The sequence below is a fragment of the Exophiala mesophila genome (assembly GCF_000836275.1).
Source record: "Exophiala mesophila strain CBS 40295 unplaced genomic scaffold supercont1.3, whole genome shotgun sequence".
Taxonomy (NCBI): Eukaryota; Fungi; Ascomycota; class Eurotiomycetes; order Chaetothyriales; family Herpotrichiellaceae; genus Exophiala; species Exophiala mesophila.
The window spans coordinates 2,436,573-2,458,428 of NW_015622506.1; the positions used below are offsets into that span (position 1 = coordinate 2,436,573).

At 50.1% G+C, this 21,856-nt stretch overlaps 8 protein-coding genes across 9 annotated transcripts; 5 read left to right on the forward strand and 3 right to left on the reverse strand.

Annotated features, from left to right (window-relative positions):
- Positions 1-2,091, forward strand: PV10_04463. 2 transcript variants are annotated; one of them, XM_016369019.1, is made up of 4 exons: positions 1-317; positions 373-1,051; positions 1,104-1,183; positions 1,238-2,091. In XM_016369019.1, exons 2-4 carry the CDS (start codon positions 831-833, stop codon positions 1,867-1,869), a joined length of 933 nt encoding a protein of 310 aa, XP_016224807.1. In that variant the 5' UTR covers positions 1-317; positions 373-830; the 3' UTR covers positions 1,870-2,091. The 2 variants fall into 2 exon arrangements, with proteins under 2 accessions (XP_016224807.1, XP_016224808.1); XM_016369020.1 differs by having other exon boundaries at positions 373-416.
- A 168-nt stretch (positions 2,092-2,259) lies between these two features.
- On the forward strand, positions 2,260-4,865 carry PV10_04464 (uncharacterized protein). The gene has a single exon (XM_016369021.1). It carries the CDS (start codon positions 2,778-2,780, stop codon positions 4,674-4,676), a length of 1,899 nt encoding a protein of 632 aa, XP_016224809.1. The 5' UTR covers positions 2,260-2,777; the 3' UTR covers positions 4,677-4,865.
- Positions 4,866-5,691: 826 nt separating this feature from the next.
- Positions 5,692-7,213, reverse strand: PV10_04465 (uncharacterized protein). Its single transcript, XM_016369022.1, has one exon. It carries the CDS (start codon positions 6,859-6,861, stop codon positions 6,556-6,558), a length of 306 nt encoding a protein of 101 aa, XP_016224810.1. The 5' UTR covers positions 6,862-7,213; the 3' UTR covers positions 5,692-6,555.
- PV10_04466 (HAD phosphatase, family IIIA) lies at positions 7,193-8,926 on the reverse strand. The gene has a single exon (XM_016369023.1). The coding sequence runs from the start codon at positions 8,810-8,812 to the stop codon at positions 8,132-8,134; it is 681 nt and encodes a 226-aa protein (XP_016224811.1). The 5' UTR covers positions 8,813-8,926; the 3' UTR covers positions 7,193-8,131.
- A 161-nt stretch (positions 8,927-9,087) lies between these two features.
- On the forward strand, positions 9,088-10,204 carry PV10_04467 (small nuclear ribonucleoprotein Sm D3). Its single transcript, XM_016369024.1, has 3 exons — positions 9,088-9,342; positions 9,405-9,465; positions 9,549-10,204. The coding sequence occupies exons 1-3, from the start codon at positions 9,286-9,288 to the stop codon at positions 9,779-9,781; spliced, it is 351 nt and encodes a 116-aa protein (XP_016224812.1). The 5' UTR covers positions 9,088-9,285; the 3' UTR covers positions 9,782-10,204.
- Positions 10,205-10,278: 74 nt separating this feature from the next.
- Positions 10,279-11,635, forward strand: PV10_04468 (uncharacterized protein). Its single transcript, XM_016369025.1, has one exon. It carries the CDS (start codon positions 10,372-10,374, stop codon positions 11,497-11,499), a length of 1,128 nt encoding a protein of 375 aa, XP_016224813.1. The 5' UTR covers positions 10,279-10,371; the 3' UTR covers positions 11,500-11,635.
- Positions 10,985-12,227, reverse strand: PV10_04469 (uncharacterized protein). Its single transcript, XM_016369026.1, has one exon. The coding sequence runs from the start codon at positions 12,181-12,183 to the stop codon at positions 11,629-11,631; it is 555 nt and encodes a 184-aa protein (XP_016224814.1). The 5' UTR covers positions 12,184-12,227; the 3' UTR covers positions 10,985-11,628.
- Positions 12,228-17,930: 5,703 nt separating this feature from the next.
- Positions 17,931-21,735, forward strand: PV10_04470 (uncharacterized protein). The gene has a single exon (XM_016369027.1). The coding sequence runs from the start codon at positions 18,031-18,033 to the stop codon at positions 21,502-21,504; it is 3,474 nt and encodes a 1,157-aa protein (XP_016224815.1). The 5' UTR covers positions 17,931-18,030; the 3' UTR covers positions 21,505-21,735.
- Positions 21,736-21,856: the final 121 nt, after the last annotated feature.

A 21,856-nucleotide genomic window follows, 5' to 3' on the forward strand; every position in this document is an offset into this window, starting at 1 on the left:
CCCGTGATCTCCATTGTTGATTGTAGAATTGACAAGAGAGAAAAGGCTGGATACAGACTTGGAGTCACTAGCTTGGACGTTGGCTACTGTTCAAGAGTCGTGCGACTGAGCCAAGAAGCACCGTGCATCACGGTCATCACGCTCTGCCGAAACAAGGTCGCTCGTCCTGTCGGAACCCGTCCCACGCCCCTTCGAGGGTCTCAACCCTAAGACCATCGCCAGCATCAGCCAACATGCCCTCCTACACCACATCTCAGCGAATCTCAATCTCTCAATTCATAAGTTTCACCCAAGCGAAAGAGAGCATCGCAGCCAAGGTAAGCGATTGCACAGAAGGTTGATCTTGTGATGACACGTCTAATAATCTCTTAGTTTCTCAAAGCACACGACTGGAATGTGGAGAGGGCGCTAGACTCGTAAGTTCATCCTCGTGACTTCCAGTACCAACCCACAATCTATCTGCCTTTCGCATGTACGCATGTACGAGATTGGAAGCCAGCAAGCCCTGCGTGCTCTGCTCACGACTATATCTTTTGTAACCCCCGCGAAACTCTGTTGTCTGTGAATGACATACGCCCTGGATGTGTCGCAGAGTTCAACAACACCACCACCAACAACAACAACAACAACAAAGGATCAGTGATTCACAATTCCCTGTGTTCCCTGTTTTGCAAAGGCTCGAGGCCACTCATTGCCAAGCCACATGTCTCGGGTGTCGTGCCTGCTACTTTTATCAACCCTGATCTTGCCCTCCTTCCTGCCTACAACCGTGGCCTGCATCTGGGACAAATTTTCTACAGGGAGTTTCCAACAGAATCAGCACACCAAAGATGCCTGGGAACAAGAAGCGCAAGCGCGACGAGGTCCAAACACCACTGGACCCTGCGCCACCCGCAAAGCAGGCAAAGATCCCTATCAACCGAACCAAACCCCCTGCCCCTTCCCATCAGGATCCATCTGCGAATCCAAGTCAAACCAGCGCCATGAGAGACGGGCCTCCTACTCATCGTGCCAAAGGCAAACCCCGAAAGCGAACGGCAAAAGGCAACGGGTTGGTGTCTATCATTTTGACTTGCACCTGCTAATTCATCTGTTTCTTCTAGATTTTATCAGAGCGGCTCCGGAAATGCGACTGTATCACCTATCCAACAGAACCTGAGCAAACTCTTCGACCAATATCGTGGTGAGAATTATTCGAAGCGTGCTTGATTGATCAAAAGACTGATATGATAGCCAGACAACCCAGAAGACAGCCCAGATAGTATTGGTATCGATGGGGCTCAGCAGTATCTGACAGATCTGGGAGTAGAATTGGATGAAGTCGCACACCTCGGCATCTGTGATCTGTTGCAATGTCCATCCATCGGCGATTTTGAGCGAGAGACGTTCATCTCGGGTTGGCGCAGCGTCTCAACGGGAGACAAACCCTACGACACGACATCACGACAGGCTCAGTATGTGGAACTTATTCGCCGAAAGCTGGTCGCAGATCCCGCCTTTTTCAAACAAGTCTACCGCAACGCGTTCAAACTTGCCAAACCAGACGGACAGCGAAGTGTCCCGGTCGAGTCCGCAGTCGACTTCTGGACCATGTTTTTCTCGTCAGAAAAAGGAGGAATTGAGTGGAATACGGCCTCGACAAAATGGTTGGATCTATGGACCGAGTTCTATCAATCCCATTGCAAGCGACCAGTCAACAAGGACCTTTGGAACATGGTGGGGGAGCTGGTTGCCAAAACCCGTGAGGCGAATGGCGAATCCTTGGAATGGTGGAACGAGAATGGTGCCTGGCCCATGGCTATCGACGATTTTGTTTCCCATGTCAAGGAACAGCGGAAGACGGCTGGCGATAGCATGGACACTAGCTGAGAGAGATCTTGGATGATGAGATGATTCGAAGCAACTGTCACTGTGGTGCAAACAGCTACCTCCCCGTCAGTACAGAGTATTGGGTTTATTCGTCCATCATGATTCATGAGCCATGACATTGACGGCACTGGCGATCACATAGCATTGGCATTGGAATTGGCATTGTCATGCCCTTGATGTCACAGAAAACCATCGAGTAATCAATTAATTAGTTGAAGCAAATGTCCGCATGCAATGACTGATGTCAGATGTTGTGGGGAACCTGCCATGTCCGATATCCGCAGTAGTGATAAACTAGCCTAAATATGGCTAGCATCACTGTTAGCTGCGGTGGTTTAATCAGCAGCCCGCAGTTAGGTACACGTAACTTTCGACTCACCACCTCAACCACTTCAACCACTTCAACCACGTCAACCACTTCATTGCAAGACCACCTCAACTCTGTCCCACTGTCTTTGGCATTGATTCACTGGCCAACCCAATTGCTCATCCACTTACTCAAGCCACCTCCACCTCCACTGATTCTCCTCTCCCCGTGCAGCCTATGCTCCAGGCATCACCCCTCATGTGAATCTTTATACTTCTACCTTCAAACACTTGTCATGTGTCGATGCCTTTTACCCATGTGAATCATTTCCTGCGCCTTACTGTCATTCTTTCCAGCCACTCCACCCTCAAGTCCCTGCGTTAGAGCTAGATCTAAATCTAGATCGTGCTGCGAATCCACCATCCGCTTCCCCATTGCTGCAATGTTGCGATTCTTGTGTTGTTAGATCAAATCAGCCTCTCCCATCCCACACACCTTATCATGCCCGCAAAGTCCGCCGTCATCCAAGTCCTCAAAGAATCGAACGTCCCCAGCGCACGAACCCTAGCCTGACATACCCATCTTGCCATGATCAGCAACAATGCCTTTACAGTCCCATGAGGTTTTGACCCTCCGCCTCATCCTCGACTGTGACGAAGATAGCGAGCCCGACGGCCACGGCCACGGCCACCGCCAACTAGGTCTTGACCGATTGAGCCTCACATCGTCTGTCAATCCAGCAGATTCTCGACCACTTTTCTTACGGTTGCCCGTTGAGATACGGCTCAAAATCTTTCGTTATCTCCTTCGACTCGACCGGAACCGCAAGTCTCACACCCGACGCCCTCCCCCAGAAAGTGTTATAGACTTGTTATGGATACACTCGAGACGCATCTTAGATGCACCTCCCTTCAAGCACAAGGGGAACCAAGAGATCAATGGCTGTCCACCCGTCCTCCATACTTGCCCTCTCCATCCAGCGATCATGAAGACATGCAAACAACTCTATCTCGAAGGGAAAGAGGTGCTCTATGCCGAGAACAAGGTCGTGGCCCTGCAATCAGGCATCCGAGGATTAGTCGCCAAATTCAGAAACTATGGCATTCCTGCCTACGGCCCTTTACAAGTTTCTCGATTGTGGAAGAACGACATGGATGGTACCCCTGGGTCCCTTGCAATGTTTGATCCTGTCATGCTGTTTAGTGGCACCAAAACTAAAGCCTCAGCGTCCTTTTATGTTTGCAGCTACAAAGACACGGCAGATTTCATCCACGCTCTTTGGATCATGATCAGGTGCCCCTTTGCACGCGGTATGAAGTACAACCTCTCCATTTCTGCAGAGCAAACCAATCGCTATATCCACCGCACCGATAGTTTCGTCAAGTATGCAGTCCTTCCATGGCTGCATCAGGATATTGCCAAGCTGGACTTTCACAATCAGTCTGCCCCGCAGCCCGAGTCATTGGGTACCAGCAGCAAGCTACCGACTATTAGTGCCCGCCTTGCATCTCTCCGGGACGAAAAGACAAAACACACAGATGGACATGAAAAGGATCCCAGTCTCTACTCGTATAATCAAATCTGTGCGTATCTGGAGCAAGTCTTTCTTCAAGCTGAGAATTGCGTTGGTCAAGGCAAATTCATTAGCGCCGAACTCTTGTTTGAGCGAGTGCATTACGAGGCTTGCAGCATCATCCGCACGAGAACTGCCAAACTGGTGGACGTATCGGCCAATTCCCAGGAAGGTATCAACCGGGTGTGCAAGTTGATCGCTATCAGCGCCTATCGCCTTTGTGAACTACGAAGCGGCTCCTTAGCTCAGATGATCGCTCGAAACATTGAAAAGGCCCGAGAAAAGCAGAAAAAGGATGAGAACATCAGCGATGACGAGACCTCTCAAGAATCATCCGATGAGACGGGCCGCAGCAGACCAGCAGAAACATCTGTCAGCGTGGCCAGCGACGCCTTGGACCGGAAAAGATGCAACAAAAAGGTCGGACCATCAATTGAGCCATTAAACACCGATCTCTCACAATACACCACAAGTCGAAATGAATCGCGACCCCCGATTATGCCTCGCACGACTCGTCTGGACCCAGGCCCGGCGAGAGATCTAGCCATCTCCAATGGCCTCCTCGCGCTTCGATTACCATGTGCCTGCCCACTTCATGAATGGTGCATCCGCGTTGACATCATGCTTCTCCGCCTGTTTGCCGAACGACATGATTTCAAATATGCCGGGTGGGCCATCAGTCGAATCAAAGAGAATTTCAACCTCGTCTGGAAAGACGCCAAGGCTAAGAACAAAACCGGTGAGAAATATCAAGCTCTAGGCGAACTTGTGGTTGAACTGGAGAGGATTGGAAAGATTGTTTCCGACAAAACAAACTGTTTTAAAGCAGCAGAGAGTTCTCAGAACATGGTCACCACACTCTGGGGGGAGAGGTTGATTCCGAAAAAGTCTTATGTGGGGTTGATATGGACCTTTCGATGGGCTTAGAATGAAGGTGTTGAGGTTGTTGTTATTGTTGGCGGTGGAGGTGGAGGTGGTGGTGGCGGCGGCGGCGAGGCTAATAATGACGAGCACGAGCACAACGATGATAATGATGAAGACGAATAATTAGGTTCTCATCAGCAACAAACATGACAGCGAAGGTGTATTCTCTTGATCTTCGAGCAATGGCGTTTTGGCGTTTTAGTGTGTGTCTTGGGGGGGGGGGGTTGGGGGGGGCGTAACTTACCTAGGTTCTTGCTTATTTAGGTGGCACGAAGGACCCCCTAGGATTGAATTGACGTTATTGTCTCTAACTTTCACATTGAGTATGTCTGGAGTTCTAAGTTAGGTCCCTTGTTAGATGATATATGTGCATGGTTGGTTTGATGCCGCATGGTCCCGGGACAAGGCTGTAACTCCTGCCAAGTCTGGGTTGGGTGACTAAGCCACTTGGGTATCAGGTAGGTAGATGTGGTAGGCAAGTCCATACCTTAGGTCAGGTAGGTAAGTAGGTACTGTATCTACCTACTTAGTCGATGAATGTAAACCTGTGTCATTAAACCACCCGCTGGTGAACATGTAAGTTCCGAGTATTTGATCTATCTGTAGATTTGTAGGTGTATTTTGATGATTATCACAATCTACACCATGTCTGTCTGAAGTAGATGAATACTTACTTACTTGTCATTATTCTGATTATGGAGATGTGGGTGGACACGCAAGCCACTACTACACTACAATCTTGTAGGGTCTAGTGGGATTATTATGGTTTGATGCTTCGTTGCTTTGGTTTGGCGTCTTGTTCGATGGTTGTCTTGGGATACTACTAGATTGTCGCGATGCCAGTCTTGACCATATATATACTGCAACAGTCACCTAGGATCCTTGCTGCAAGTTCCTTACTTAGTTCAAGCATCAAGGTACTATATCAAGGCACCTGTGATATTGACTGTAATAGCAGTGCAGATTCACTGCATTAAGAATGAGGTTGAAGTTGAGATCAAGGTCTAGCTGCCTGTCGGCTACATTGATGCTTTCACATGCGAGACATGCTGGGTCTGTCTTCATCTTTTCTACCTGACCGTGACTGCGAGTGATCGTGAGATTCTCAGAAAATTATAAATACATTTTTCCTCGCCACACTCTTGTCTTGTCGAACTTCTTCCACCTTTTCTCCCAACTCTTCAACAATTGGATCTTCAACATCTCTCCCAATTCTTGTGCGGTTGGTTTTGCACTGACTTGTGAGCCTCTACTCTGCATCTCACAGCAGCCGCGCTGGTCTTACAGCCTCCGCGGTGCATCCCAGAGTTTCCCGCTGGTCTGTCAGATCTGAGAGACCCGCTGTGTATCTCATAGGACCCGCATCCCACAAGACCCGCGTTACTCTGAGAGGCATAAGAGATACGATAACCTCCCTCTCGGTATCTCATCGTCCCCTCAGTGATCCATCAGATCTGAGATATCTGATGGTCCCGCGCTGCATCTTACAGCATTCACACTGATCCAACAGCCTCCGCGCTGAAGATCTCACGTTCAGAATCACCAATCGTGTACTCCAGCCCACTGCTACACAGATTTCATGGTTAGTTTCTGGCCCGCGGGCCATGCTTGTTCTTGATGCAGAAGATCTGACAGAGTGCAGGGCCAAGGACATCATCAGCAGCCATGTCTGAGCCAATCTCACAATTCGCAGCTGAGATCACAGATGCTGGACATGCAAGTCGACCCCACGGAAGAAACGAAGCTACCTTGATGGGCCTTCCTGTGGAACTTCGTCGTCAAATTCTGGCCTACCTGTTGACCTTCGATCCGCAGCATGACTGGGTCGTTCCCGGCTTGTGGAAGGAGCATGAGTCCGACCGCGATGTTGCAGGTTTTGACGTCAGCACCGCAAAGCTAAAGTTTCACGAGGACACACGCTTTCAGGCAGACTTGTTGATGTGCAGACACGGAAAGTTCGACATTCACACCCAGATCCTGGCGACATGCAAGCAGCTATACCTCGAAGGAACCAGCATGCTGCTAAATGAGAATGAATTCGTTGCGATGATTGGCATGGGAGGAGTGTTCGACATATCAGGAGAGGACAAAGAGCCAGGACACCTCGGCTTGTGTCGTGCACATACAGACAGACTATGCAGTCAAGTCCTTCGAATGCCAAACTGGGAATGGGATGAGAGCCGAGCATCCTTCACAACTCCGCGTGGTTTGTACTGTCCCAGCGTGACCATAGACTGGGGTTGTGGTGAGAAGAAACAAGTTGTTATCCTTTCCGTTGCTGAGCTCCGAGGCTTTGCGGGCAGAATTCCGATACTCATTTCAATGTATCACAACTTTCGGAAGACGAGGAATCCAGCCTACTTCCCACAGTTGTACCTACCCCAGTACACAGACCCACGAATGTTCTTTCGGGAGAATTCAACACAAAAGCATCTGAAAGGTCTTGGTGGGATTCCTTTGGCCAGTTTCGTTCAAGACTATGTCTTCGCCTGCCCGAGCCCGCTTGATCGCCCGTGGCAGGTCAAAATTGGAGAACATGCACGTACAGAGCGAACTTTTCAACAAGCCTGGGAAGACAGACGAGCAGAAGAAGACATAATGGCTCGGCAGCCGTGGTGGAGTCCACTTATGATGAAAAGAAATCAAATGTTCCTCACAGCTGTGTGGAACAAGTTTGAATTGCTCAAGTGGCAGCTGACCAGCAAAAACACGAAGGACGCACTGCCCTGTCTTCAAGACCTCCTGCACCAAGTATATGAATTCAAGAAGTTGTCTGATTTTGGTGTGACACGGACGCCAGCGGTAAAAATCGCTGCTTTGGCCAAATATCTTGTCTCGATGCAACCAGATTGTGGAGGATTCTTCGAGAGTGACATGGCCTTCATGCAGTGGGCTGTGTTGAACTTGATGGATAGTTACACCATGCATGCTTTCGAGGCAGACAAATGGCAGGAGTGGGTCCATATTCGACTTGGCGAGCTCTTCGTCCACACTGGTAATTCAGAGCGAATGATCAGTACCATGGTAAAAGTCGGAAAGCAATTTGCCTCGCCTAACGTCCGAGAAGCATCGAAGCAGGAATGGACACGAAATCTGATTCGCAGACGATTGTTCGTCATGCCTTCGAGAGGTCAAAAGGTGGTTAAGCATTGGAAGTTCAGCGATGCTCAGAAGCAGCGAGCAGCGGCTTTGGCTCAGGAATGGAGAGAGAAATTGGGTTTGACGATTGACAGCCTGCTGGACATTACTTTGAATGACATCATCATAGGTCCTTCCTAGGAGGTCCAGATGTTGGAAACAGGCAATCGTTGTTGTTTTTCAATGGGCGAGAGCTGGGCTTACTGTCTTTAGAGCTAGAGCAGTGGTGATAGCCTCCGAAGGCCCGTGGTAGCATAGAGCTAACCAGAGGTGAGCAAGCAGTCATAGCACGTGTGGCGGAATAGCCGTCCGGAATAGTTTCATTTTGGTAGAGGAGCAGTTCTCCCCAGACCGCCGCGCATCAGTCTCTCAAAACGGCCCTCCATCTTGCTGAAAAAACCTCTGAAGTCACGGCCGGGGATTTCTGGATTTCTCCATCCATTCCGGCACCAAACACTCCAGCTGCCCATTTCACGAGCGACAAGTACATCAGTGGCGAGTCTGTCTCCCACGACGACGATTTCACGTGGGTTGTCAGTGACACCATGCTCTTTGAAAAAAGCGAGAATATCGGGGCCGCACAGAGGTTTCTTACGGCCAGGGGTTTGTCTCAGAACGGGTAAACCTAATTCGAGTTCCAGTTGTTTTGCCTCAGCTTCATGTTCGGGAGCTGAGCTACTGCCGGCGGTGTTTGAGACGATGAGGATACTTTTGGGGTTATGGGAGAACTCGGGACTGTCTTTAATCTTTTGGAGCTTGTCGATGTAGGATTGGTGTAGGTTGGCAGTTTCAGGTGGACACAGCGTATTGTCCTTATCCAGAACCAGGGCGCGGATGGTGGGTTTTTGGCCTGATCTGTTCCAAGCAGGCAGTGAGGGACCTACGGGTAGAGGAAGGAAGAGCAGTGTAGGAATGGTGGCATGTGGAAGTAAACTGGAAGGCTCATGGAGGGCATAGGCGAGAGTCAGGCGTAAAGCAGGAAGGTTGGAGAAGAGAGGCATCTTCGATGGCGTAGGAGAGAGATGGATGATCTCTAGGCATGGAGTTGAGGTGTAATGATGAGTCGATGGAGGTGATTGTGGTTGTCGTCGTGATTGTAGTCGTCGACGTTGTTGTTTTTTACATTGGTTCTATGGGAAGAAGACAAGAAGTACATGTGGAAGGTGCTACCAAAAGACTCTGTCGGATTTAAGGGTGTATGCGACGGAGATAAACCTGCAGCTCAAAACCTCATCCGCCCAATTCATTCATTCTCAATCATCCATCCACCTCCACACACTAGACTAGACGTGGGCTGCGATCTGCCATCAAGAATTGTCCTCTCCAATCCCGCAAAACATCTTGCACAACACCATTCGACCATCCCACCGTCACCCCTTGTCGCGCATCGACATTCTTCCTCCCTCGAGATCCATTTCCCTTGGTCTCTGCCTCACGAACCTATATCCCGCATCTTTTCCATTCCGCACCCACCATGGGTAAACTCACCTCTACGATTGGCATTCCCATCAAGTTGCTCAACGAGGCACAGGTCAGTCTTTCGAAGGACCGCCACAGTGTAAGACGCAGCCGCTAATCTGTTGTGCTATACAGGGCCATGTTGTAACCTTGGAACTCACCTCGGGGCAAGTATACCGTGGAAAGTTACTAGAAGGTAAGGAAATACCAGGCGACGCGCACGCGCAGTGTCTAAAATCTTTGTCTACAATGCGCAAATATCTAACAAAACCCCTACAGCCGAAGACAACATGAACGTCCAACTCAAAGACATCACAGCGACCGCACGCGACGGCCGAGTATCACATCTGGACCAGGTATACATCCGAGGCAGCCACGTTCGATTCATCATTGTCCCCGACATGTTACGGAATGCGCCCATGTTCCGATCAAGAGGTATCAGAGGACGTGGTGTTGGTTTGGCCCGAGGAAGAGCCACAGTCAACAGGGCTAGAGCAGGACGCAGAGGATGATTACGAGCAAATTTTTTTGGTGATTGCAGAAGCCATTTGAATGGCGTCACCCAACAGGCGGGATGTGTGATTGTGAGAGGATACACAAAATTTGAGAGGAGCACCCTGGGGCTTGATATGACCCTAGCAATGATGAAGAATCATTTTTCTCAAGAGGCGGAAACTCTCCTACACGATTGCCATGGTATTGAGGAGGTGCTCTACTGGGCAGCTAGGCCATTTGAGAACAACCGACATGGTCACGGTCGATGAGCGATCCATGGTAGACCAGTTTATGGTAAACCATGAATGTATGCAGGACATAATGGGACAGCGCGTTGTAGAGAGACAAGGCTCTCAAACTGAGGAGACCAACTCTGACAGGCCAACTCGAAGCCTTGCCAAGACTTAATATCAATACCACCTGCATTACGCCTCTTTTAAGTCACATGTTCTCTACGAATATATATCGTCTCATCTCGTATCTCTTCACTATTGTTCACACTCACATCACAAATAATCCTCAGAGTAACCCGCAAACCGTATACACGCACTCCGATGGAAATTCTACTTCTTACAATGAACCAGATATAAACCCATCGAAATCCAGCATGAGTGCCAATTCAGGCGAGCCCAACCCATCATCCCTCCGCTTACTGATCCTCGCACCACAACCCACCACTACATCAACGACACCACCATTCCCCAGTTTTCTCCATGCATTGACCGGCTCTAAGCCTTCCAGCATTCAAACGACATTCGCCGGCTACACATCCCATCCACCATTACGACTTTCGACCAAGTATTATCGATCAGACGTTAATATCTGGTGCGATGAACTACCAGCAAACTCTCAGACAAAGCCAACTTCCGACCCAGAGTCCAGTTCAGGAGAGCTGGTCGATCCAGACCTAGATACGCTCGATGGATGGAAGGAACAGATGCTCTCAGCCGCGGCAGCGGAAGTGAGGGCTGTAATTGGTGGAATTGTGCTTCTCCTGCCCGTGGCATCTATATCATCGCCGTCCACCACAACGTCATCATCACCATCAGATGAGTTGGTCGCTCTAGTCGAAAGTGTACATGCTCTTCGTGAAGCAGTTGAGGATGAGAACTACGGACGGGATATTGCTGCTACCGTGGTATTACAGGGAATGACATCGAGCGTCAGGATGGATAAATTGGACGAGACTCGAGAAATGCTCGAGGATGCTTGTCTATCGGACCGAGGGATTTTGGGGTGGGACTTTGTCTCATGGAATGCAGAGTCTGATCTTGAGAAGATCCATGAGAAGGATGCGCCCCGTAATGAATATGGAGAGAGGACAGGAATAGCGCGTGTGATTGAGGTGCTCGAAGGTGTCGATTGGTCCGCTTCGCCTAATCTTGGCGATGGAGATGACGATGGAGAGATCGATTTTGCCAACGGTGATGGCGATTCGGATTCAGGTCTTGATTCGTTCAATCTCACAAAAGTGCCTGGTGCGGGTCGAATGGCTGGACTGGATGCTGAGTTGCAGCGAGAGATGATGGAGTTGAAGCTCTCGATGACCGATGCTAGTGATGAAGCAGGCCAGACAGGCGAGTTGCAGGATGATCAGGAGGATCAAGTCGACCAGTTTCCGGCTCTGATGGAGAGAGTGGTGGCCATTCGTGAAGCGGGTTCGGAAATGTCGCCCTCCGAGAGAGAGAAATTCGCTCGCCGTGAGGTTGCTCGTATCATGCGTGAAATGAGCTGATTGCAAGAGATGTAATGCCCTTATGTTTCAGTGCATGGCCATGTGTCGACATTTGATTTTGCCGCAAATAGCGTCGTTCGAGACTCTTTAGAATTTCCCAAGCATAGAAAAGCCAATGCCAAATCATCCTCAATCGTCAGGCTCATCAAACGAGAGTTTGATCTTCTTCGCCTTCTTCTTCTTGGTGACAGGCGCATCCTGACCCTTTACCTTCTCAGCCTCCTTGCTGGACGCAACACCCTTCTCTGCACCCGCATCCTGTTCCTTGACACTTGACGGCCCAGAAACCTCATCCTGCCCATCCCCTCCCACAACCTTGCCAACCTTTCTCTTTTTGGCTTTGGAGTCGCCAATCCCAGTCACCTTTTGCCTCTCAGCTTGACCAGCGTCCTGTTCTGTTTGAGAATCTGGTGCCTTCTTGGAAGCTTCACCGTCGGCCTCAGCGGTGGGATCAACGTCCTCTCCTTTCAATCTTCTTTCGTACTCTTCCTTTGCCACTGTCTCTCCTTGTTCATCCACAATCAAGGGATCGTCGTCATCATCTGCAGTCTTTAGTCTATCTCTCTTTGGTCGCGCTATTTGCACATTGTGTCTGCCGTCATCTCCTCCAAATTGACCTTTGAGCCGTCGGAGAAATGCAGGCTCTTGCTTGTCGTAATGAAGATTTTTGGCATTAAATGCCATAGTTGTATTAGTACGGAAGTGTCAACGAATGGTGGTGACTCAAGTACACAAAATCATTTCATTCTCGGTCGATCACGAGGATTTCGATTAGTGACTCTAAGATCCGCCAGAGCGAAAGAAGCCAAGCAATACGGTGGCGTATGATATCCCTCACGCTTCTTCTTCTCTCGAAGCGCCGTTTGTCGTCCTCTCTTCCAGGATCCAACATCCATCATACTTCTGGTGTGTTGTTAAAGGGATAACCAAAAATAGACCTCACTCCAGTCCAAGTCAGCCTTCCAATATTCTTCCTACTCTGCACCACCTCTTTCGTCATTGTTGGCCGCGACCACAGTGAGCGCTTCCAAGAAGCTGCAATCCACCAATCGGTGGTGCAGTCCGACCAGGCGACTCCATCTATGCCAACAATAGCTCGGCGCGGCTACTAGAATGACTTGCATATTATCTGTGAGCCTATTCCTCTTCTGATCCTAGGTGGCAAAGAGAGTCCAATAGCAGGTGAGTCCTTGAGCCTTACTCCTGTCTCAAGTGCAAGGCAGCGTGTCGCCTTCATTCTGGCAGAGGTGAGCGTCCAACAAAAATCCTGGTGCAATGACAAGAAAAGCAACCTCCACCTTATTGTTGTGGTGGTTCAGTGTACACGGGTAAACGCCTTCGAACAAGCTTTACATCAGAGCAAAACATAAAGGTCTACATAAGAGAAGTATTCCCATGGTGAAAATAGATTTCCATACCTCGAGCAAAGCCTCTCTCGTCCATGACATATCTTCCTTGAGCCCTCAACATACGACTTCATTATGCCTGGTTTGATTAAATCAAATCACTCTGAAACGCGATTGGCTGGAGCAACGATCCCCTCTCAAGGTGATAGGGTGGCATCGCCAGAGTCGTTTGGATCATCCGAATACCGATTTACCACTCTAGAGCCCAATCACATTGTGGTGGAAGACGAGCCGATGGATGACGAGCGATGGAGTCGACTTGCATTTGCACTCAGCATCCCTTGCAAAGAGCAGCGGCGGTCGTGTCCCGAGGCTCGGAGATTCGCACAGCAAATGCGAAGACGAAGCTCGAGCATTACTAGTCGTCAGACAGCCGATCTACTCTGTCCCCTACTCTCTTCCATTCTCCGGCCCAACGCCAATTTACGGTGTCGAAGGTCGACATTATTTCATCGTGACAGCATCCCTGATGATGTGCCTGACTTTGAAGTGGAAGACGGCTGGAAGAGGCAATTACCAACTCCAAAGCCAACCTTCACTATCGGATATGGCGCTCAGGCCTTCAGCTCTCATCAACTGGAGCTTCAGCAAGGCATTATTGCCAACAACCGCAATGAGCCATGTGATCTGCACAAAGTGTCACAGCCTCTGCCCGAGGTCTACTGGCCATTCTTCGTTGTCGAAGTGCAGGATGAATCCATGCTTGCAGCACGGAATGCCTGCGCAGGGTCAGCAGCAACGTGTAACAACGGACTGATGATCTTTGCGGGCGCTGCAGAGCAGCCGTATCGTGTTCACCATGACATGCGATTTCTATGGACCCTGAGTCGAGCCGTCCAATCATTTTCACTCGCCATCAACGGCAAAACTGCATGTCTCAACACCCACAATTCGGAAGGATGTCTTCCGCACGCTGTCTCCGTTATCAAAACCTACCGGCTAGACAACGAAGACGACATGGAAGCGTTGGCGTCCCGGCTTGGCAGCATCATGATCTGGGCTGAGAACTGCCGGTTGGCATCAGTGCTAGATCTGTTGGACAAATTTGACGACCGAGTGCGACTGGCTAAGATACCGTCAAGCACATCTCATCGTTCATATGACCCAACCGAGTTGGCCAATTTTGGGACGATGCAGCGTCGAAGGAAAAGCAGCATCATCAAAGATGTGTTCGTGGACAGTCTGCCTCGTTGGGCAAGGGGCTTGTCGTGAGTGGGGATGAGGATTGAGATGGGGATGGGGTCGGGATGGGGTCGGGGATGAGCAGCGCAGGACGAATGGCGCGGAGAGCTATTTCCGCTCAAGGGAAAACTGCCGTATCCACGGCAAGAACCAATATCAGTAGACACAGTAGTGATAATCATGACAATAATTGTACATAGACGGGCAAGACCAGGAGACCATCTGACATGACAGCAAATGAGATTGTTTTTGAGCGCCTCAGCGGCTATATCGACGATGATGTGCGTAATTCTATATTGAGACGATGCTGGCAAAGGCTCTGATTGGACTTGGGGCAAGAAAGGTGATCCAGCCTTTGTGTAACCAGGCACTGATCACCAGGCCAAGCTGTGTGTAACCAACTGCCCACTCCAGGTACAGACTCCAATAGTAAGGGCTAAGTAAGTAGTAAAGGGACCCGTTGTGCCGTGATGCTTTGTTTGTCAGCCATCCAATCCCCATCGCTTCCTAGCCGCCCACACCATCACGTCGCACCACTTGAGAAGACGCCTCTCATCCCCAAGCTCATCGCTTACAGAGATCTACCCATCAGCCTCCGGCTCTCCGGACTCCTTTCAGGTCGTTTAGCAGCATGGTGCATTTGTCCTCGTCAATATGCTCCAATTGAAGTTGTGAACACGTGCTGCGCGTGGCTGCATTTGGCAATGTCTTGGCACATATGAAACACTCTACAGCTGCGACCTCCAGCGTGGCCTCATCTTTTCTGTCTCTATCACCACTCTCATCCAAGCAGCTGTGAGTGTGAAAGAATCCTTTCCTTGCTTTTTCTGCCTTCTCCACCTCCGCCAAGAGTACAACTAGGGTACTCACAAGACCATTCACCGCTTCAGCCAGAAAGCAGGCTGGGAGACTCTGAATGGTCATCAATCCTTGCTTGCGCGGCTCCAGGTTCTTTTTGGACCAACTTGGTCCCAAGTACTCGGCCTGGCGCTTCTACAAGCTCCAGTAGGTCACGATTCTGTGTGGGTCAGCATGACGCAGACGCCATCCTCGTTGCCCCGGAGTGCTTTCTCTAGGTGATGCCGCTATGCTCGGCAGGCAATCCGCAGAAGGGCCGTAAAAATATGTGACCACTCACACAGACCCTTTGTCGAGCCCTCGGCGCTTGATATCGCTGCAATGGTGGGCCCTCACAGTGTGGAACAAATCTATTAGACCCCAGGATTCTCCTTGTTCTCCTTCTCTCTCTCACCAGCACAGTATCACCTTCGTGTTCCCTATACTTCCAGTCGCTTGTTTGTTTCGCGTTGATTAACATAGATGGATTGCTGAAACTTTTTGGACCTCTCATTGCTATAGCTCTTTGGCCGGCCAGAGGCTTTTCCTTGTCTCCTTCCTACCATCCGCACCGTGTTGCATCATCTAGGTCGGTTTCTCTTTCGGGCGTATCATCATGTCTGTTCTCCCAGTCGAGCAAAAGGACTCTCAACCTGGTGAAGACCTTCCTCAATCCTCCTATGATGGGAGTCACCTGCCATGGAAGGCCTTTCGTCGAGACGTCTTGGGTCCTCATCGCATCAACATCATGGAGACGGCGCCGATGCAGGGCCTTCTCCCAGAACCTCTCCTGATTCTTATCGAGAAGGAAAGTGTCGACTCGATCCGCTTCAACGAACAGATTTCCGCCTTCCGCACTCAAGTTGAGGTCGGCCGCGGGTTCGGTCCGAGCCCTCTCTTTCCTCCAAACATCCTGCCACCAATCGACAACGAATCTCGCCTTGCCCGCTGCATGGTGCCTGCATTCAGTCGAGATGCTTTGCCAGTCCGCGCCACTAATGATACCTATCCATTGTATGAACTGTCAGTCCCTCGTTCTGGACTTGGTTGCGGCTTCTCGGCTTCAGCTTTCACCGGAGACGACCTTATGCACATTCCTTCTTGGTTGAATACCACCGGAACTATCGTTCATTTCAATACTGGCTATATCTCTCCCGGGGCTCCTCTTTTCTGCCCATTTCTCGTGTTTGAGCGACCCATCAGTGAGAGCCAATTAGAAGCCGCCAACAATCAAGCTGCCATCGGCGGCTCCTGGTGTGTCCGAGCCCTTCAAATGCTGTACAACGAGGCATGGAAGGGGGAGATGCTACCAGAGATTCCAATCTCCTTCTCATGTACCATCGATAACGCCTTCGCCATCCTCAACTTTCATTGGCTCGAGGAAGAGAAGTATTGCATGGCACCTCTATGCAAGTTCGACCTCAACAATGACGAGCACTTCACCAAATTCTTGATCTGGATTGAATCAATAGGCAAGTGGGCATTGTCCCACCACCTTCCAATGATAAAGACCGCGTTGAACCGTCTCAAGGTCAAGGAAAGTACCCCGCCAGCTACCCCTCGACCGCCCAAACTATCTGTGGCAACCGGCATGTGTCCTGACGAGCTCCTCATCAATTCATTGAAGACTACCTTCAATAACATCCCATGGCGCTTCGAGGATGATGAATTCACTCCAGTCAGTAGCAGTACCGCTAGTTGGGGAAGCCCCATGGTCACCGATATCACATTCAGCAATCTCCAGTATCCTGTATTGGCTCGTGGGGGTCCACCACACTCGGCTGTGTCCAAGCGGCTTCAGCTGCCATCGCTAGGTCAGCCAACACCCCCACCAGCATATGCACAGAGCCCTGAACTTGTGTGGCAGAAGCGCTTCAATCACGCAATGGACGAGATTCGGGACCTGCAAGGTCAGATTCAGACGATGAAGACCGAATTCGATGGATCGACCATGTCCTTACAAACCGAGTTATGTGGAGTCAAGACGACGATGACATCTGTACTCCGAAAAGAAACGCTGACCCTCCGAAATCGATCCTTCTCGACAGGAGTGACTGAAACATGGTCAGCGCCACCGAACGCACCGCGGAGCCCCCTGGCGAACGAGGTACACCCTACCTTAGTCCTTGATCGTAATGCTTTTCCGAGGTCTCACATCCAAGCCGTGAAGAGCGGCTTATCAATGCAACCAGCCTTGTTGTCGCCAGGCCTGCCGTCACCGCAGTACTGCACCACGGGTCCTAGGTCGTCTGGTTTGCCCTCACCGGGGATGCCATCACCAGGCATGCCGTCTCCATCGTTTTCCATATACAGCGAGAATAATGTTGTTATCGTCCCCCCATCACCACCACTATCCTCCATGTGGAAATTTACAACCGTCATGTTGTCGGGACACATGTTGGCCAGCATGATCCCATCCACGATCGCTCGAATCTTTGTCCTTGGTGTCGTTACAGATATCTGTCTTTTGGGCTTCGTGAGCCCTCACTATCCAACCTCCCTGGCATACCTTTCTTCTTTTTGGGAACGCACATGAACCTGACAACACGGTGTCGGGAAATCTCAATACTCACTGAATTCCTCTTCATGTTTCACTAGTGCTTTCTTTTGGAGCGTTTCTGGCGGTGGCGTTTATGGGATCACAATGTGAGATACTGGGAATTACGGGCATCGACATCCGCAGATGATGGAAAATTGGCCCTGTCAGAACTCTACGAGGGCAGAGCATTGACATTATTATCAAACTATATAGCTATTGAGTGTCATCTAGCTGTAAGTTTCACGACTAAAGTCTCTCGAGGCTGCAATGAGAACAAATATCAAATACTCTGGATCTCGTCGTTGCAATTGCAAGGAATGACAATCACGTGATATCGATTCCTCGTCACGTGCAGACTCTCCACCTGTCGATAAGATAGAGTTTTCCCTTTTGGGATGAACGACGCCTGCCACCTTTGCGACTCGGCGCACGGTTCAGGGTCAAGACGTCTTCTCAGCCCTCCTGGACCTCGACGTCAGGACTTTCTGTCCTTCACCACTTCACACACCCCTCAAAGTGTGACGAACACTCAGATATCATGCTCACTTGAAGTCGCAAACTACAGCCATGCTTTGGCCCCCAGCGCCTGCGCAATGTGCGCGAGGCTACATTAGAACTTCTCAAAAGTTCAGACAGAGAACCCCATATGCCATTCGAGCCACCCTCATCCTTCGACGCTACTACGCAAACGATATTCCCTCTTCTCCTTTGACTCCAGATCCCTCCCGAAATTCGACTGTCGCGCGGGTCGCGAAATCAAGATATAATGACATCGGTGTACAACAATTAAGTGACCATGTTCACGCCCAAGTCTTCCCCAATGGACCAACTCTCCCACGACCTGACCTCGTGGAGTTGGCCAAGGATCATCTGCGCAGGCATGATCTCCTAGGAAAGAACACAGACAACCCACCTCCTATCAGCCTAGACCTCCCTCCTCTGCAAGGCTCCTCTCTCGACGAACACTTCACCCGCTTGGGTATGGATGCCTCTGAGCCCTACCTCACCTACGGCAAAACCTTTGTACGGGCCAACCTTCAACAGCGCCCACGGAAATGGATCATCAGAAGTGGCTGGACCAAATACAATTCTGACATGACCACCGAACAAGTCGACGCCCCCGACGAGGAAATGCTATCTTTTGATGTCGAGACCATGTGGAAGGAGTCGCCTTTTGCTGTCATGGCCACAGCAGCCAGTCCCACTGCTTGGTACGCCTGGATTTCTCCATATCTCCTGTCAGAGACGGAGAACTCCAGGCAACTCATTCCACTCGGCGATCCCACAAAACCTCGCATCGTGGTAGGTCATAACATTGGATATGACCGTGCCCGAGTCAAGGAGGAGTATGACATCAACCAGTCCAAGAATTTCTTCATCGACACCATGTCACTCCATGTTGCTGTCAACGGAATGTGCTCAAGACAGCGACCGACCTGGATGAAACACCAGAAGAACAGGGCTCTTCGAGATAAAATGGCCGGGGATCACAATTCGATAGAGCTGCAAACCATGCTGGAGAGCAAGATGTTGAGTGAAGAAGAGGAGGAGCTTTGGGTGGGCAGAAGCTCCATCAATTCTCTCCGCGACGTCGCCAAATTTCACTGTGGTGTCACCATCGACAAGTCTCAACGTGACTTCTTTGGTGAACTCAACCGAGAGGGGATCTGTGAGCGCATCGAGGAACTCCTGGACTATTGCGCTGCTGATGTAGCGATCACTCACCGCGTCTACCAAAAGGTCTTTCCCAACTTCCTCGAAACATGTCCGCATCCCGTGAGTTTTGGGGCTCTGCGACATCTTTCCTCTGTCATCTTACCTGTCAACAAGACCTGGGATCAGTATTTGGAAAATGCCGAAAACACTTATCAACAGCGCCTGAAAGATGTTGAGCTCAGACTCTTGCAGCTATCTGATGCCGCCCTGGAAGTGAAGTCGAATCCAGAGGTATATGAAAACGATCCCTGGTTAAGTCAACTTGATTGGTCTGGCCAGGAGATTCGCTACAAAAAGGCCAAGAAGAAGGGAGAGGAGCCACAGCCCGTCGCCCGCCAAAAGAAGCCGGGTGCCCCGAATTGGTACCGAGATCTTTTTACCAGTAACACCTCCCCTTTGACCTTGACCGTTCGCACGAGGATCGCTCCTTTGCTTCTCAAATTGGCATGGGATGGCAATCCATTGGTTTGGTCTGACCTTCACGGCTGGACGTTTCGTGTTCCCCTCACCCAGGCTACCAAATATGAACACACCAATGTCGTCCAAGTCGACATGGCCGAGGAAAAGAATCAAAAGCTCCAGTCGGACTATAAACACATCTACTTCAAGCTACCTCACAAAGACGGGCCGACAGCCCGATGCACCTCTCCTCTGGCAAAAGGCTATCTGCAATACTTCGAACTAGGCACGTTGTCTTCGCAATTCACACTTGCTCGAGAGGCCCTTGAAATGAACGCCTCTTGTTCATACTGGATCTCAGCTAGAGACCGGATCAAATCACAAATGGTCGTCAAAGAGGAGGATCGAGACCCCAGCCTTGCAGGAACCACCGATCAGGCTTTTATCCTTCCCCAGGTTATTCCCATGGGTACCATCACGCGTCGAGCAGTGGAAAATACATGGCTAACAGCCTCAAATGCCAAAGCCAATCGTGTCGGTTCCGAACTCAAAGCGATGGTCAAGGCACCGCCAGGTTATGTCTTTGTCGGCGCCGATGTGGACAGTGAAGAATTGTGGATAGCGTCTTTAGTCGGTGATGCCCAGTTCCAACTTCATGGTGGTAATGCCATTGGCTTCATGACCCTTGAAGGTACAAAAGCTGCAGGCACAGATCTACATTCCAAGACGGCTAAGATCCTTGGAATTTCCCGGAATGACGCCAAAGTCTTTAACTATGGACGTATCTACGGTGCAGGTTTGAAGTTTGCAGCCACTCTTCTCCGGCAATTCAATCCCGCTCTGTCCGAAAAAGAAACCACGACTATTGCAAATAACTTGTATAAAGAAACCAAAGGAACCAGGACCAGACGAAAGGCACTCGGTAACGGGAGCTTTTGGAGAGGAGGCACAGAATCCTTTGTTTTCAACAAGCTCGAGGAGTTTGCCGAGCAAGAAAGACCACGCACGCCGGTTCTGGGAGCAGGCATCACTGAAGCCTTGATGCGAAGATTTATCAATCAAGGTTCTTTCATGACATCTCGCATCAACTGGGCCATTCAGTCCTCTGGTGTGGATTATCTGCACCTTCTCATCATCAGCATGGATTATCTCATCAGACGCTTCAACCTCGATGCTCGTCTAGCCATCACTGTCCATGATGAAATTCGCTATTTGGTCAAAGACAAAGACCGATACAAGGCTGCCCTTGCACTTCAAGTCTCGAATCTATGGACACGAGCCATGTTCAGTCAGCAGATGGGTATCGAAGACCTCCCCCAGTCCTGTGCTTTCTTTTCTGCTGTGGACATTGACCACGTCCTGCGCAAGGAGGTTGACATGGACTGTGTGACACCTAGTCATCCCGACAAGATCCCTCATGGCGAAAGTCTTGACATCAATCAACTTCTAGAGAAAGGAGAAGAAGCATTTCTGGACGAATCGATTGTCCCTCGATCCGGTTCCATTGAGCTGGACAAATACGAGTATACTCCTCGTGAAACCATCATGTCCAAGTTGAACGCTGGGGACGATACGACATATATTCGTGCCCAAATCACAGCAGACGACAAAGAATTGCGAGCCATCATCAAAGAGGCCGAGAATCCCGAGTCTTCGCCCACATCCCCTTCCACACCCTTGAATGACAAACCTGTAACCCCCAAGAAACTCAGTGCTCCTCGAGGACGCCGTCCCAAACCAAAAGTTCCTCCACCACCACATGCTCAGCCCCAACGGGCTATGTTGATGGAGGTTGAGGACCGTTGGGATCTCGGCTACAAACGTGCCTTTGCTGGCAACGGCACTCAACATGCTTCTGGCAAACCTTGGTTAACAGACCGAAAGACTTCAGGATCCAGGTGGGGCGATGATGGTTGGCTGGTTTGAATGCTACCCTCAACCGTTGTGGCGGGATTGCTGTAAATATTTTTATTGTATATTTAGATGAGATGTTTAAATATTTACTCGAGTTGACAGGCGCAAGCCTGATGAAGGAACCAAGTGTGTATACGAGGAGTGGGGATGACTTACGATGTGAGCATAGCAAGGAAAATAGTACCTAATTGTACGGATAAATAAGTCTTAAGAGAAAAGAGGTCTTTTATGTCGACACAGGAGACACATCTATATCAACAGACAATCGCAGATTTACAAGTATCTCCAAGACTGGAATGACTCCCTGATCTTTTTATTCCTCCTTTTGTTCCCAAATTCAGTGACCTCACGATCCACCCCCCCT